Source organism: Penicillium mononematosum (genome assembly GCF_028829835.1).
Source record: "Penicillium mononematosum strain IBT 11891 chromosome Unknown utg000003l:1.0-8172316.0:1.0-8177699.0, whole genome shotgun sequence".
NCBI classification, from domain to species: domain Eukaryota; kingdom Fungi; phylum Ascomycota; class Eurotiomycetes; order Eurotiales; family Aspergillaceae; genus Penicillium; species Penicillium mononematosum.
The window spans coordinates 1,499,301-1,512,393 of record NW_026643273.1 but is presented as its reverse complement, the minus strand read 5'-3'; the positions used below and the strand labels follow the sequence as shown (position 1 = coordinate 1,512,393).

Below are 13,093 nucleotides of genomic sequence, written 5' to 3'. Positions count from 1 at the left end.
TTTCGTCTTTTTTTTCTTTTTCTCTTTTTCTCTTTTATTCCCTTTCTTCATGTGGATCTCGATGACAGCTCAAGTCTGCTAGTACATATATACTCAAATGATATCCATTTTCCTATCACCCTTGTCACTGAAACGTCTTCTTACCTCCCGAGGTCATTAAAGGGTGGCAGAAACCCAACCGTGGAATCAGCTCAGGGGCGACCCCGAGAAGTTGATGCACAGTTTACATCACCTGGAGAACCCCAGTGCCTCTTTGGCAACCTTCAAAGCTTCGATCTTGCCTTTTAACATTCCTTCTAACACTTTCGTTAATGTCCATTTCAGCTTCAATAGGCTGGTCAATATGAACTCAATTCTATCAGCGCCTTTCGCGCCCCTGCTCTATCTTCCCTCGGTTTCGGCAAGAGCAGGACTGGACGTATCGACAAGCACTAGGAAATACTTTCATAAAAGTCTTCCTACGCATTTTCGTAGCGTTTCGCACAAAGCCACCACTTTCTCTCAAGCCAGGTCTGGACGGAGACCGCTTCGTCGCGATAGAGCCAGGACCACCAGAGCTCTATACCAGCATCACCGTGGACAACGAGATCCAGCCAGTGACTGTAGGAGGCACCTGGTTCCCATCACTCTACCAATACAACACAACCACCACCCAAGACAAGCATGTCGTGCTCCACTTCCACGGCGGCTCTTACGTCCTCGGCGACGGCCGCACATCATCGTGTCAGTTCATCGCCAACAATTTGCTAGAGCACACCACAATAAGCCATGTCTTCAGCCTACAATACCGTCTAGCCTGCAACCCCAACGGCCGTTTTCCCGCCCAACTTCAAGACGCCATCTCCGCCTACTCATACCTCCTCCACACGTTACACATTCCGGCATCTCGCATCGTCTTCAGTGGCGACAGCGCAGGTGGCCACCTCGTCCTCGCACTCCTACGTTACATCACCGACTACGAGGAGGAAAGGGTCCTCCCATCACCAACATGCTCGTGGCTTTTCTCGCCCTGGTGTGATATTCCCGGCGCCCGCAACAAGGATGCCTGGCAGAACATTCCCAATGTACAGACGGACTACATCCCACCCTCGTTCCCCGCGTGGGGCGCGAAGCATCTTATCGGGAACCTAAACGTCACCAGCGAGTTCGAACCGTATCTCGCGCCGCTCTGGCATCCCTTTGCCCTGCCTTCGCCTGTTCTGATTGTTTCCGGTGGCAGGGAGGTTATGTGTCAGGAACATGATCGGTTGGCGAGGCATTTGAGTAAAATGCAACAGAATGAAGGTCGAGTAGAGTACTTCGTGCAGGCTAATTTGCCCCATGATGTGCTTATGGTTGCTTGGATTCTGAACTTTCGAAAAGAGGCTAGTCAGTGTGCTGTTCAAGCTGGGGTGTTCTTGACGAGGATGCAGGCTATGTCGCAGGAGGATGAGCTTGAGATTCCTTCTGTCGCTTTCCAGCCGCGATGATGTTGCTATGTATACCTCTCGGGTGTACCATAATGCTACCTATGTATTGCTATTTGAGTTGAACCTTCTGAACGACTCTGCCTGGCAAAACGACTTCTATTTAGATAGGCTCCCTACGGATTCCTTAAGCTCATTAGAAAGGCCCTCTAGTAGCCACCTCCATCATTTGAGATCTTTTCCATCTCTTCGATATTTGTTTGGTCAAATAATCAAGAAATACCGCCTTCCCCTAAGACTTCAAACGTTTCTCAAATCGCAGTTTGTTTGTCAAGTGAGGCAGTTTCCAGCTTCTTCAGACATTTAACCCACCAAATCCTCTTTTCCTCTTTCAATGTCTTTCAATCTCTTTCATTTATTTTCTCTCTCAAAAATACTGTACCCATCGCAACTTACAACCCGCACCGAGGCTCCTGTTCTCGATACTGTCTTATTCAACACTGATCAGCGCTGTGACCTCGTACAAAGTCGCTGGCACTATCGACTTACCGACCTCCCCTCACCCTCCATCCTCAGGTTAACACGTCAACAACACCGGGAAAGACCCAGAGAATCCGAAGACGGGTACAGCTATATCGCCAACGGGCAGTGGTTTACATACCGTCGCGGTCGAAAATGGCACCCATCCCAGGGATCATTCGCGAAGCAGCTCGCTTTGAGATCCAGCATGGCGCAGACTGGACAGACCACGGACCCTACACCAAGATAACGACAACTGACACGCACACTAGCTACAGCAATCTGGCAGACCTCTCTCACGAACTCCAGGAGTGGCCCTTTTTGCCCGTGGCCATTGCCAGCGTTCTTTTTACGATTATCGTGGTAGGCACCATTGCCCACTTTTGCTTTTGGGGAAAACACAGGTATGTGACGAATACCCTATTTGTGATTGTGAGGGGTCACTCATTTGAGCTGGTCATGCAGGTATCCGCGGCAAACTGCATCTCCATCTCCCGAGGATAAGATGAAGACGGAGGACGTTGAATACCTGGACACGGTTGAGGAACCCCGCTCAGGTATGTTGAGACATACATATTTCTTGCTATGTGCCCGGCTCATGGTTACAGATGGTTGGATGTGTTTTATCCTGGCCTGCCATGCTGCCATTACCCTCGGTGTTGTCTGATGCAGAGGAACACATACAGCTGTTGGAGAACAAGGCAGTCAGATGAATGCCCCCTGTTCTCTGGTCAGCTAACGATTCTCAGTGGGACTGCAGTTGTTTTGTGGAACTTGAAAGGTAAGATTACAAGCCTGGTGCTTGTGGTCTTAGCCAGAGGTGACGATTTATGAGTCCGGATCAAATATGGGTTTTAGCATTTAGCAATTGATATTTTTATGCTTGGGGAAACCAGCCCAGCACAAACCAAGTGGGGGAAAAGATGGATGTGCTGTCCAAGTCATTATTGACAACAGAAACCGGTTAGGTTGTTAGAGATCTATAGCATACATATTTATATGCTGAGAAGCTGTCGTTCAAGAAGCGGCCCTTTCCGCGGCTTCTCCCAACAAACAAACAAGCTTTCCAAGGTAATCTCACCAATTGCTATAAAATGCATGGCAGGACAGTAATAAGTGGTATAAAGTTTCTGTGCTGTGCCACTTTCTGGCTATTTCTCGGCTGGTGCAGTTGGGAGATGCTTATAAAGGCAGTATACTACCCCGGAGCCCTAATTCCGCTCCATATAGGCTTCTCAGCACCCGGCTGTGAGCTCACTGCCATGCCCTTATTACCCCGCAAATGGTGAGCTTCCCTGGAATTGGAGAAAATAGACGCGGGGTTAGCCTCTTGGCTATCTGAGCGCCAGAGGAACCATAGTATAAAGGCCCACGCCCATTGAGACTCTTTTTGCGATGAAATCCGGTTACCTCTACTCAATTGCAGGTCCACACCATGCCTACCTCCAAGCCGTCTAGTGTCATACATGTGGAGGATGCCTTTCCCGAAAAATGTCTGGAGGCTGCGCCTAGTCTCGAGCAGACGTATATGGAAAGCGGGCTGAGTCGTGATGACGCCCATTTCCTTGCCAACTTTCCAGAGGAAAAGAGGAACAAGTGCATTCGGAAGGTTAGTTGGATCATGTGTCTGATATGAAATGACTCGGGCATAACATTGGTGAGTATAGATCGATTGGCGTCTCTGCCCTATGTTGGCGTTTCTCTACCTTGTTTGCTATATTGACAAGGCAAGTATTGGTAGGTGTCTCTCCTGCTCATGGCTTTTCGATATTACTGAATTTGACTCTAACGCCCCACAGGGAATGCCAAAATCGAAGGCATGCTGCCGGATTTGAATATGTCAGGCACTCAGTATAACATTGCCCTGGGGATTTTCTTTGTCCCCTATGTGCTATTCGGTATGACAGCACCCTCAATACGATTTTTAGCTTACCCTATTAACAAGGGCTTGGCTACTAGAGGTTCCTAGCAACATTCTACTTGCCAAATTCAAAAAGCCGTCGCTCTACTTATCGATATTGATGCTTCTGTGGGGTATCGTCGTGACCCTAACGGGGGTTGTAAAGAACTTTTCCGGACTGTGTGCGGTTCGCGTGCTCCTTGGTATTTTCGAGTAAGACGACCGCCACGTTCTGTTACTAGGCTCCTCTCTGATCTGTTTGCAGATCCGGATTCTTCCCAGGCGCCGTGTGGGTTATTACCCAGTGGTATCAGCCACATGAAGTCCAAAGCAGGATAGCAATTTTCTACACTGCGAGCGCACTAGCCGGTGCATTCTCCGGGCTTCTAGCATTTGGCCTAGCCAAAATGCGCGGAATCGGCGGCTACAACGGCTGGAGATGGATCTTCATTATTGAAGGAGCTGCAACAGTGGTCTTCGCAGTCTTCTGCTACTTCTGCCTAGCGGATACCCCTAGGCTCTCCAGTAGATGGCTGGACCCGGAAGAGATCCGGTTTCTGGAGCTACGCAGACAGGCCGTGCGAGGACGTATTGTGGTAGACGAAAATGCCAATAAATTCGACTGGAAAGAGCTCTTCAAAGTCCTTACCGACTGGCATCTCTACCTACAGGTCCTCAACTTCTGGTCCAACGCCGTACCAAACTACGGACTGAAATTCTCCCTACCCCAGATTATAAAGAACATGGGTTATACCTCTGCGAACGCGCAGCTCCTCTCAATGCCTCCCTACTTCGCTGGCGCGATATCTGCATACGTCTTCAGTGTCATTGCAGACAAACTGCGATGGCGCATGCCAATCATCATTTCTGGACAGATCTGCGTGATCGTTGCGTTCTGCATCCTATTCTCTCTCGCCGATGATATCAAGGATAATATCCCAGCGTGCTATTTTGCTGTCGTCCTTGCCTGTATCGGTCTGTACCCGATTATTCCGGGGACCAACGCGTGGACATCCAACAATCTCGCCGGCGCGCGGAAGCAGGCCATGGGCATTGCGTTTATGATTAGCATTGGCAATTGCGGTGGGCTTGTGGGATCATTTATATATCTTGAGCGCGAGGCACCTAAGTATCCTACTGGATTTGGGAGTTCATTTGCCTTTGCGGTGGCGGGTGTCGTGGCGAGTGCTGCTTTGGAAGTGAGGTTCTGGTATGTAAATAAGCGGAATGCGAAGACGAGTAGGGACGAGATTCACGAGAAGTATACGGATGAGGAGTTGCAGCTCATGGGGGATCGGTCGCCGTTGTTTAGGTATACACTTTGAGTGCTTTCGGCGTGGCTGTCTTTGGCTAGGGAAGGAAAAATGGGATATGGAATCGGGAATTGTATTCGATGCTTGTATTACCAGTTATGATCAGCACTAGGTCCTCCTGTCCCATGCAGCCAGGCTCTTGTTTTTCATACTTGAGAGTTGATATGGACATATCTATGAGATCCTATAACCTTACCCTCTTTCTTCCATAGCTCGCCACTGCCTCGTGCCGATAATATTAACCATCTTCCCCGAACTCTCCCAAACTCCACCGTCTCGCATGTAGTGCTCCACGCTATGCGTTGATACCGCATTATGAGTTGAAGACCGCCAGACCATTTCATGTCCCCATAGATCTCGCTCATCAGATTGCAGATTCCCGGGTTGTGGAGTATTCTGATGGTGCTTGTCAGAGGTTCCGCCCATTCGGCTATGCTATACATATGGATGCAGTTCGGGTCTCGGCGAGACTATGTGAAGGCTAATGTTGAGGTTTACAGGCAACATACTGCGGTCATAAGGTTCTTCGGCAATAGCATGGTGAGGCTATTGGAAATCAATCAAACGACGATTATAGAATACCTAGGAAAGTATGAGACCTACGTGTAAGCTTGAGGATATATATAAATCACTTTTGGCCCTTACAGTTGCAGAAACTTTGGATTCTCATTTGACAGCATTTTTAATCTAGTTGTAGGTAGGTGGTGCCATGGATGTATCCTAACCACCCCCTTGTGGACCCGCATAATTTGAGTGCAGCAGTAGATCTACCTAGGTATGTATTATCAAGCCGGATATAAAAAGCCTACAATATACGGAGACCCAATATTTAGCCAAACAACTCTATATTGACGTGCAAATCCGGAGATCTGAGAGTAGTCTAGCTAGTTGTATGTGAATCTTGCTCAAACCCAACCACTCAATTGGATGAATCCGCCTGCGCGGCCTTAACATCCCTGTTTCGATGCGACTAACCCATCTGTGGGCATTTCTTTGTCGACTTGTGTATCACTGGTTGCCCTACTGCAAGGGAACCGTACTTTCGACCGACTGGTCTCAATTGGATGAATCCGCCTGCGCGGCCTTAACATCCCTGTGATGCGACTAACCCATCTGTGGGCATTTCTTTGTCGACTTGTGTATCATTGGTTGCCCTACTGTAAGGGAACCGTACTTTCGACCGACTGGTCTCAATTGGATGAATCCGCCTGCGCGGCCTTAACATCCCTGTTTCGATGCGACTAACCCATCTGTGGGCATTTCTTTGTCGACTTAAGTATCGTTAATTGCCTTAGTAAAAAGGAACCGTGGGTGTCTGCAACTCAAACTGTTACAAACGTCTTGTTGGCACGAGCGATTCAGATGCCCTCAAGTCATGGCAACGGGTTGGTGTGAGGATGGACTAATGGATCGACAACAATCGATGGAAAATAGGAAGATTTGAGCAAGGAGTGCGTCTCTCACGCTAGGAAGGCATCGAGGTGGAATTGGCGTGCTCGATGATGACGGAGGCTGGAAGAGCCTCGACATCAGGGGAGAGTGCTTCATGATGAAGGGGAGAGGGAGGATAGCATGGTAGCTCTCTCAGCACGACTCGGTGGTCCTCGAGAAGGAAAAGAAGGGAACAAGGGGGAACTGGAGCGATCTCAATTTAAACCATCTCGGGGGCAGGGGTCGGCGACTAAGCAATAATGGCGGTGAACAGATAGCTGTTGTTTCTGCCACCTCCCCGCCGATGAATTTCGATAAAAAAAAAGTTATCAGTCAAAGTTGGTATCTGGGGGCATTATTGCGAGTTCCTCTTTTTTAATCGCTCATTGTTCATCTGAGATACCCACCTACCCTATCAACATGGCCTTTCCCGATGACGATCCTGTCGTCGCCTCCTACGACGTACTTCTCACTGACTCGGATGTTTCTCGCTATGTCTTCCAATACGTTGACCGGGAGCACGACCGTCCCTACAATGACCAAGAGAATCAACGACCGATTCAACTTCGGCTAAAACCGCGCACCGGTCTTATTGAAGTTGAAGTCCCCATCAGCACCCGAGAAAACTACGACGTTAATAAGGGGATGCGCTACGGGGATGCGGTACAGAAGAGCCGTTCCGCGCGTGACGGAGGCGCTTATGGTATGGCAGGCGGCTTCACTGCTGGCAGCGGGACTGCAGCTGCAGGGGGAAGAGTAAAGATGGAAGCGAATGGGGACGTGGAGATATTGGATAATAAGAGGGCTGTGGATTCTGCATCATTGATGCGAGTGCAGTCACTTGGAGGTCGGATAAAACCTTCTGAAGAAGGCGATCCCGTTTACATGCTGGCCACCTTCACAGATAGTACGTTGGTTCTACTCAATCGCTTTATTTTCCGGTGGCAGCATCGATTCTAACACCCATTCTTAGAAAACTTGCATCTCTCCCCCGTCACATCGGTTGTCCAGTTCCACCCTCAACTTCACCACCTGGATGCTTTAGATGAGATGCCAAAAGGGAAAGGCGGACGTGCTAAAAAGGATGACGAGGACCGTCCTGCCGAGAGCGAAGCACGTGCGATTGATATTAAAGTCAAGGCCGCTGAAGATGCTGAAGCGGCTGCAAACGCCGGCAATCTAGACCTTCTTAAGCAAATGCAAGATGAGAAATGGAAAACATACGGCTGGGTTGATGCCGAGGTATGTTCTCTCTTTGCTGGACCTTGTTGACTTTTGTTCCCCACTAACCCTTACCGATCCCAGGCTGAGGATTCTTGGTACACATATGAGAGCTTTATGATTCACAAGGATACGGAAACTCTCCCATCGCTAGAGTCAAACATCGAGTCTGAAGACTACCTCGATAAAATGAGCGCCCCTAGGATTGATCCTGCCCGCCCTGACATGACTGGTTGGGCTATGAAAGAAAATCGTCGGAGGCAAAGAGACGGCCAAACAGGTAATGGTGCCGAATAGCGAGGGGTTATACTGTATAATAATCCGAACAATCAATTCCTAGCGATACCTTATTATCATCTTCCCAGGCATTCCATTTAAAGACAAAACCACGTCAATGTAGAAAGGAACATGCGAAGCTGTTTGCCCAGGCCTTGCCACTCATACTTGTCCGCCAATCACTGATAAGAGAATGGATATGAGTCACGTGCCATGTTCGGTTTTTCTGCCATCTCCGTTTCATCGCGACAGGTCCGATAAATCTCCCTTTCTCCCGCTGCCTTCGTGTTTTTCTTTTGTACCCCGTTTCCCTCTTTTTTCTTTGGGTTCGGTCGAGGGTTGCAGGACAGCGTGTCAACGCGATCGTTATCCGTCTTCTCTAGCGGAACAATCGCATTGGTCTTGCTCAACGTCCTTCATTGCGGTGTTCTGTTTTTCTGGCTATCATCGTTGAAAGTCTGCATCTATCTTATAATTTACCCTTAATATCTTTTCCTTTTGGTATCATTATATTCCCGTTCGCTTCCAACATCCAATCTTCGATCTCCAACCCTCAAAAACGCCGATTTCATGCACCATGTTATCCCGCGTGGCTTGTCAAAAAAATGCTTTCCTTCACTTGCGGAGGGCTCAGGTCTCCCGATCATCGTTCCATCTGCCGACAACACGTTTTCAGTCATATTCGAGTAATCGGAACTCGCTTTTGAGTTTGTCATACAATTCGATTCACGATCGCCCACGCAACCCGTCTCCGCGATCCGAACGTCATCTTGCTACAGCCGCCGACCATTCTAGCATCGACGGGCATTCGCCTGAGAATTACGACCACTTCATGCACATGCCTTTTGAGAGCTTCGATGCATCATCACTGATCATACTCGACTCGACGCCACAATCGCAATCAAAAGTTTTCCGCAGGAGGCATGGTGTCGGCGGTGATGAGATAGAGATGAATGCCAATCTCGAGCTTTCATTGAAGGTTGGGGAGTTCGAGCGAGCCTCTAAGTTGATTAGTCGGCTTGGCCATTATCACCCACCTGGCTCAGATGAGTATCTCCTTATTCATAACCGTTTCATGAAAAAGATGGTGGCGCACATGATCCTCAATCGGCAGCATGACATGATTCTGCCGTTGCAGAAATGGTTCGAAGTTGATATGCCTGCTGGTGGCGTGACACCGGATGCAAGCAGTTTCGCGATTATGATTCGAATGGCGCTGCGTATGCTTCATGGATCGAAGCGTGACAGAACGGTTCGTCGATACTGGGAACTTGCTCAAAATGCGGGCTTGGAGGAAGAGCTTGTCGGCATGGAGGTTCTTGAGGACTCTGATGTTGGTGAGCTGGCTAAGGTGAGTTTATGCTTCTAGTCTGTACCCCGGAGTCCTGCTAACGTTCCCAACCTAGATTTGCTCCTCCGACATGCTGGACTTGGTCTCAAAATATATGAGTCTCTCCGAAACTACTGAAGCGCCTTCTGCTATCGTCGATGATACCCCCCCAGGTGCAGCCTGCCGAGCAAAAGGGATTGGGACTGGAGTCTCTGAAACAGTCCCTGTCCCTCTTCTCCGGCAATATTGCTGTACGTTTGCCCGAAAACTTCACAGGCACTGAAGAGGAAGGAAAGCAATTGGTTTCAGAATTGAGGCAAAAACGACTTGAAACCGATAGTCTCGATTCGGCCCTCTGGCGTTGGCGCAAAGATAATTCCGAGAGACAAAAATCCGGGCTCAACGTCGTTTCCGACGAGAAAAAGCTCAATAAAATCATGAGCCAGTGGCACACGGACCTTGTGACAAGAATCAAGAGAGAGTTGGAGCTCGTTAAAGAGACACTTGCGGGCCGTATCATGAGCATTGAGCAAAAAGAGCGCTGTGAGTATGGTGTGTTTTTGCAAGCCCTCGATCCCGACCGGTTAGCTGCACTCACTCTCTTGTCTGTGATGTCTTGTTTCAGCCGCCAGGGGATGGACAAGGGACTCAAACTTTCTGCCATCGCTTCAGTAGTTGGAAAGGAGTTGCAAGATGAAATCATTGCCGACACCTATCTGAAGAAGAACAAATCTGTGGATCCCAGTCGTCTCAAGGCACTGAAGGAGACTCTCGCAAATCGCAAAGACAAGCAAGGCCGACTTAGATGGCGAATGCTCGTTGAGAAGATGAATGCAGAAGATGAATCTATAATCTGGGGCTCTCGCTCACAGGTCAAAGTTGGTGCTGTTTTGATGAGCATGTTAGTCGAAGTTGCCAAAGCCCCTGTTTGGACCGAGGATCCTGTCACCAAAAAAAGGACTCTCAATATGCAACCGGCCTTCGACCATTCTTATCAGATTCACTTCGGGAAACGATCTGGTCATATCCACATGCATAGTAAAATTGTGGACATTGTTGCCAAAGAGCCACCCGCTGAACTGTTGGCCCGCCACCTCCCCATGGTTTGCAAACCTAAACCATGGACAGGGCCAAGATCTGGCGGGTATAAAATATACGAGTCCAGCCTAGTGCGCACTACTCCCGGTGAACTACTACAACCAGCCTACCTCAAAGCTGTCTTGAAAGATGATGGACTGAAAGAGATCCGAGCAGGCCTCGATGTTCTGGGTGGTACTGGGTGGAGGATCAATCAGCAAGTTTTTGAAGTGATGCTCGAGGCTTGGAATGATGGGAAAGCTGTGGGAAAACTTGCCCCCCTTGAATCCAGACCTGCAGATGCCAGAAAAACCAAGTCCAGACGCCGACTACGCAACTCAAAAAGAGTGGAACCGAAAGGTTCGTGAAATCGAAAATCTTCGCTCTGGATTTCATTCTGTTCGATGCTTCCAGAACTTTCAGCTTGAGGTAGCGCGAGCCTTCCGAAAAGAGACCTTCTATCTGCCCCATAATATGGATTTCCGCGGGAGAGCTTACCCGCTCCCTCCTTACCTGAATCAGATGGGAGCCGACAATTCAAGAGGTTTGCTCCTTTTCGATAAGGGCAAGGCACTTGGGCCATCTGGCATGCGCTGGTTGAAAATTCAGATTGCAAACTTGTTTGGATTTGATAAAGCGAGCATGTCTGAACGGGAGCAATTCACAATGGACCATTTGGATGATGTTCTTGACTCTGCCAACACAGGACTCCGTGGACGACGATGGTGGCTGCAGGCTGAGGATCCATGGCAGCTTTTGGCAGCGTGTTGCGAACTACGCAACGCCTTGCAGCTCGCTGAGCCCACGGAATACGTTTCCCATCTTCCAATTCACCAAGATGGCTCTTGCAATGGACTTCAACATTATGCGGCTCTGGGTGGTGACCGTGTCGGCGCCCAGCAAGTCAATCTTGAGCCCTCTGATCGCCCTTCGGACGTCTATACCGGTGTGTGTGAATTTGTCAAGGAGGAAATTGCACAGGACGCAGCCAATGGCAACGATTTGGCTAAGCTTCTCGATGGCAGAGTCAACAGAAAGATTGTGAAGCAGACGGTCATGACTAATGTCTACGGCGTGACCTTTTTGGGGGCGACGAGACAGGTGAAAAGGCAGCTTATCGACTATCTCCCTGATCTCAGCGCTCCGGATAGGAACAGCGCGGCTTTCTACATTGCAACAAAGATTTTTGGCGCTCTCGGATCCATGTTCAACGGAGCTCATGAGATCCAGTATTGGCTTGGCGACTGTGCCCAGCGCATTACACAGTCTGTGACACCGGAGCAAATTGAGGAGCTCACGCAAGCAGCATTAGTACCGAGGGATGAACGCGACGATGATTATTCGACATCCACTGATCCAGAGAAATCCTTCAGGTCGACTGTGATTTGGACGACCCCACTGGGTCTTCCAGTGGTCCAGCCATATCGCACTCGCAAGTCGCGACGTGTCCAGACTAGTTTACAAGACATCAGCCTCGTTGACCCCGGCTCTGATGATGTTGTGTCAAAGCGCAAGCAGCTTCAGGCCTTCCCGCCAAACTTCATCCACTCTCTGGATGCCACACACATGATCATGTCCGCCAATGCGTGCCATGAAGCGGGTCTGACCTTTTCCGCTGTCCACGATTCATTCTGGACTCATGCTGCCGATATCGACCAGATGAACCTCATCCTTCGAGATGCCTTCGTTCGTATGCATTCTGATGATGTTGTCGGGCGTCTCGGCGCTGAATTCAAAGTGCGATATGGCAAGAATATGTTCCTCAGCTAGAGTCTCCCGCTCCACCCCCTTGGGTCGGGCGATCTTCACGCACCGCAACAACACTAGGATTACCAAACTCCAAGAGTTGATCAATGAACACCGACGGCAAACTCTACTCAACTCGGAGGATCCGGAGGATCAGGCCGAGGGTCGTGCTATGGTGACACCATACAGTATCTTTGAAGAGATGGGGGGTATGGACCATGACCTGACTACCTACAAAAAAATGGGTACGAACCCAATCGGGCACATTCCAGAAGTTGTTCCGGATCCGCAACGGATACCGATAGGATGTTCAATTGATACCACCGACCCGGCCATTGAGAGCCTGGTCGGTGACCTCGAGATGTTTGAGGCGAAGCAGACCTCCCATCAACTCTCTCATGGCGAGACGTCCAAAGTAGAGGATGATGTCCATGGTGAGCTCTCCGGTCAGGCTGATCAGATCGATCAGACCGAGCAGAATGAGCAGTCCCAGAGCTCTGCGCAGCCAAATAATCGGTCTGTGCCCTACCTGACGACGTGGTTATGGATGCCTCTGAAGTTCCGCCCCGTTCCTAAAAAGGGCGACTGGGACCTGACCCGAATTCGTGAGAGTGAATACTTCTTCTCGTGATGCTCTAATCTCTGGGAATTACCGCATTCCGCTGGCGTTTATGCATTCGCATTTCTGTTTATCCGTATCCGGAGTGCTGTGAAGGAGTGATACTTGGATTCATTTAGCTGACTTTTAATTTCCTGTATATTTTCTGCCCGATTTATTTGCTGGGCTTCATCTGCATCTGTACATTACGCATGGGGGAGAAAACAGTATATACTACCTGTATGAATATGACATCGAACTTCCATATATTCCCGT

The 13,093-nt window shown here is 49.3% G+C and overlaps 5 protein-coding genes across 5 annotated transcripts; all 5 read left to right on the top strand.

The window, feature by feature from the left end:
• Window positions 1–343: 343 nt before the first annotated feature.
• N7519_005499 (uncharacterized protein) lies at window positions 344–1,469 on the top strand (the record flags this gene model as incomplete). Its single annotated transcript, XM_057292275.1, has 2 exons — window positions 344–418; window positions 489–1,469. The coding sequence occupies 2 exons, from the start codon at window positions 344–346 to the stop codon at window positions 1,467–1,469; spliced, it is 1,056 nt and encodes a 351-aa protein (XP_057147086.1).
• Window positions 1,470–2,081: 612 nt separating this feature from the next.
• Window positions 2,082–2,592, top strand: N7519_005498 (uncharacterized protein; the record flags this gene model as incomplete). Its single annotated transcript, XM_057292274.1, has 3 exons — window positions 2,082–2,329; window positions 2,391–2,482; window positions 2,534–2,592. The coding sequence occupies 3 exons, from the start codon at window positions 2,082–2,084 to the stop codon at window positions 2,590–2,592; spliced, it is 399 nt and encodes a 132-aa protein (XP_057147085.1).
• Window positions 2,593–3,360: 768 nt separating this feature from the next.
• On the top strand, window positions 3,361–5,150 carry N7519_005497 (uncharacterized protein; the record flags this gene model as incomplete). Its single annotated transcript, XM_057292273.1, has 5 exons — window positions 3,361–3,534; window positions 3,593–3,662; window positions 3,725–3,823; window positions 3,885–4,038; window positions 4,091–5,150. The coding sequence occupies 5 exons, from the start codon at window positions 3,361–3,363 to the stop codon at window positions 5,148–5,150; spliced, it is 1,557 nt and encodes a 518-aa protein (XP_057147084.1).
• Window positions 5,151–6,989: 1,839 nt separating this feature from the next.
• On the top strand, window positions 6,990–8,087 carry N7519_005496 (uncharacterized protein; the record flags this gene model as incomplete). Its single annotated transcript, XM_057292272.1, has 3 exons — window positions 6,990–7,476; window positions 7,543–7,811; window positions 7,875–8,087. The coding sequence occupies 3 exons, from the start codon at window positions 6,990–6,992 to the stop codon at window positions 8,085–8,087; spliced, it is 969 nt and encodes a 322-aa protein (XP_057147083.1).
• Window positions 8,088–8,643: 556 nt separating this feature from the next.
• On the top strand, window positions 8,644–12,850 carry N7519_005495 (DNA-directed RNA polymerase; the record flags this gene model as incomplete). The annotated part of the gene is given in 5 exon segments (XM_057292271.1): window positions 8,644–9,417; window positions 9,473–9,647; window positions 9,673–10,736; window positions 10,774–12,230; window positions 12,244–12,850. 5 exon segments carry the CDS (start codon window positions 8,644–8,646, stop codon window positions 12,848–12,850), a joined length of 4,077 nt encoding a protein of 1,358 aa, XP_057147082.1.
• Window positions 12,851–13,093: the final 243 nt, after the last annotated feature.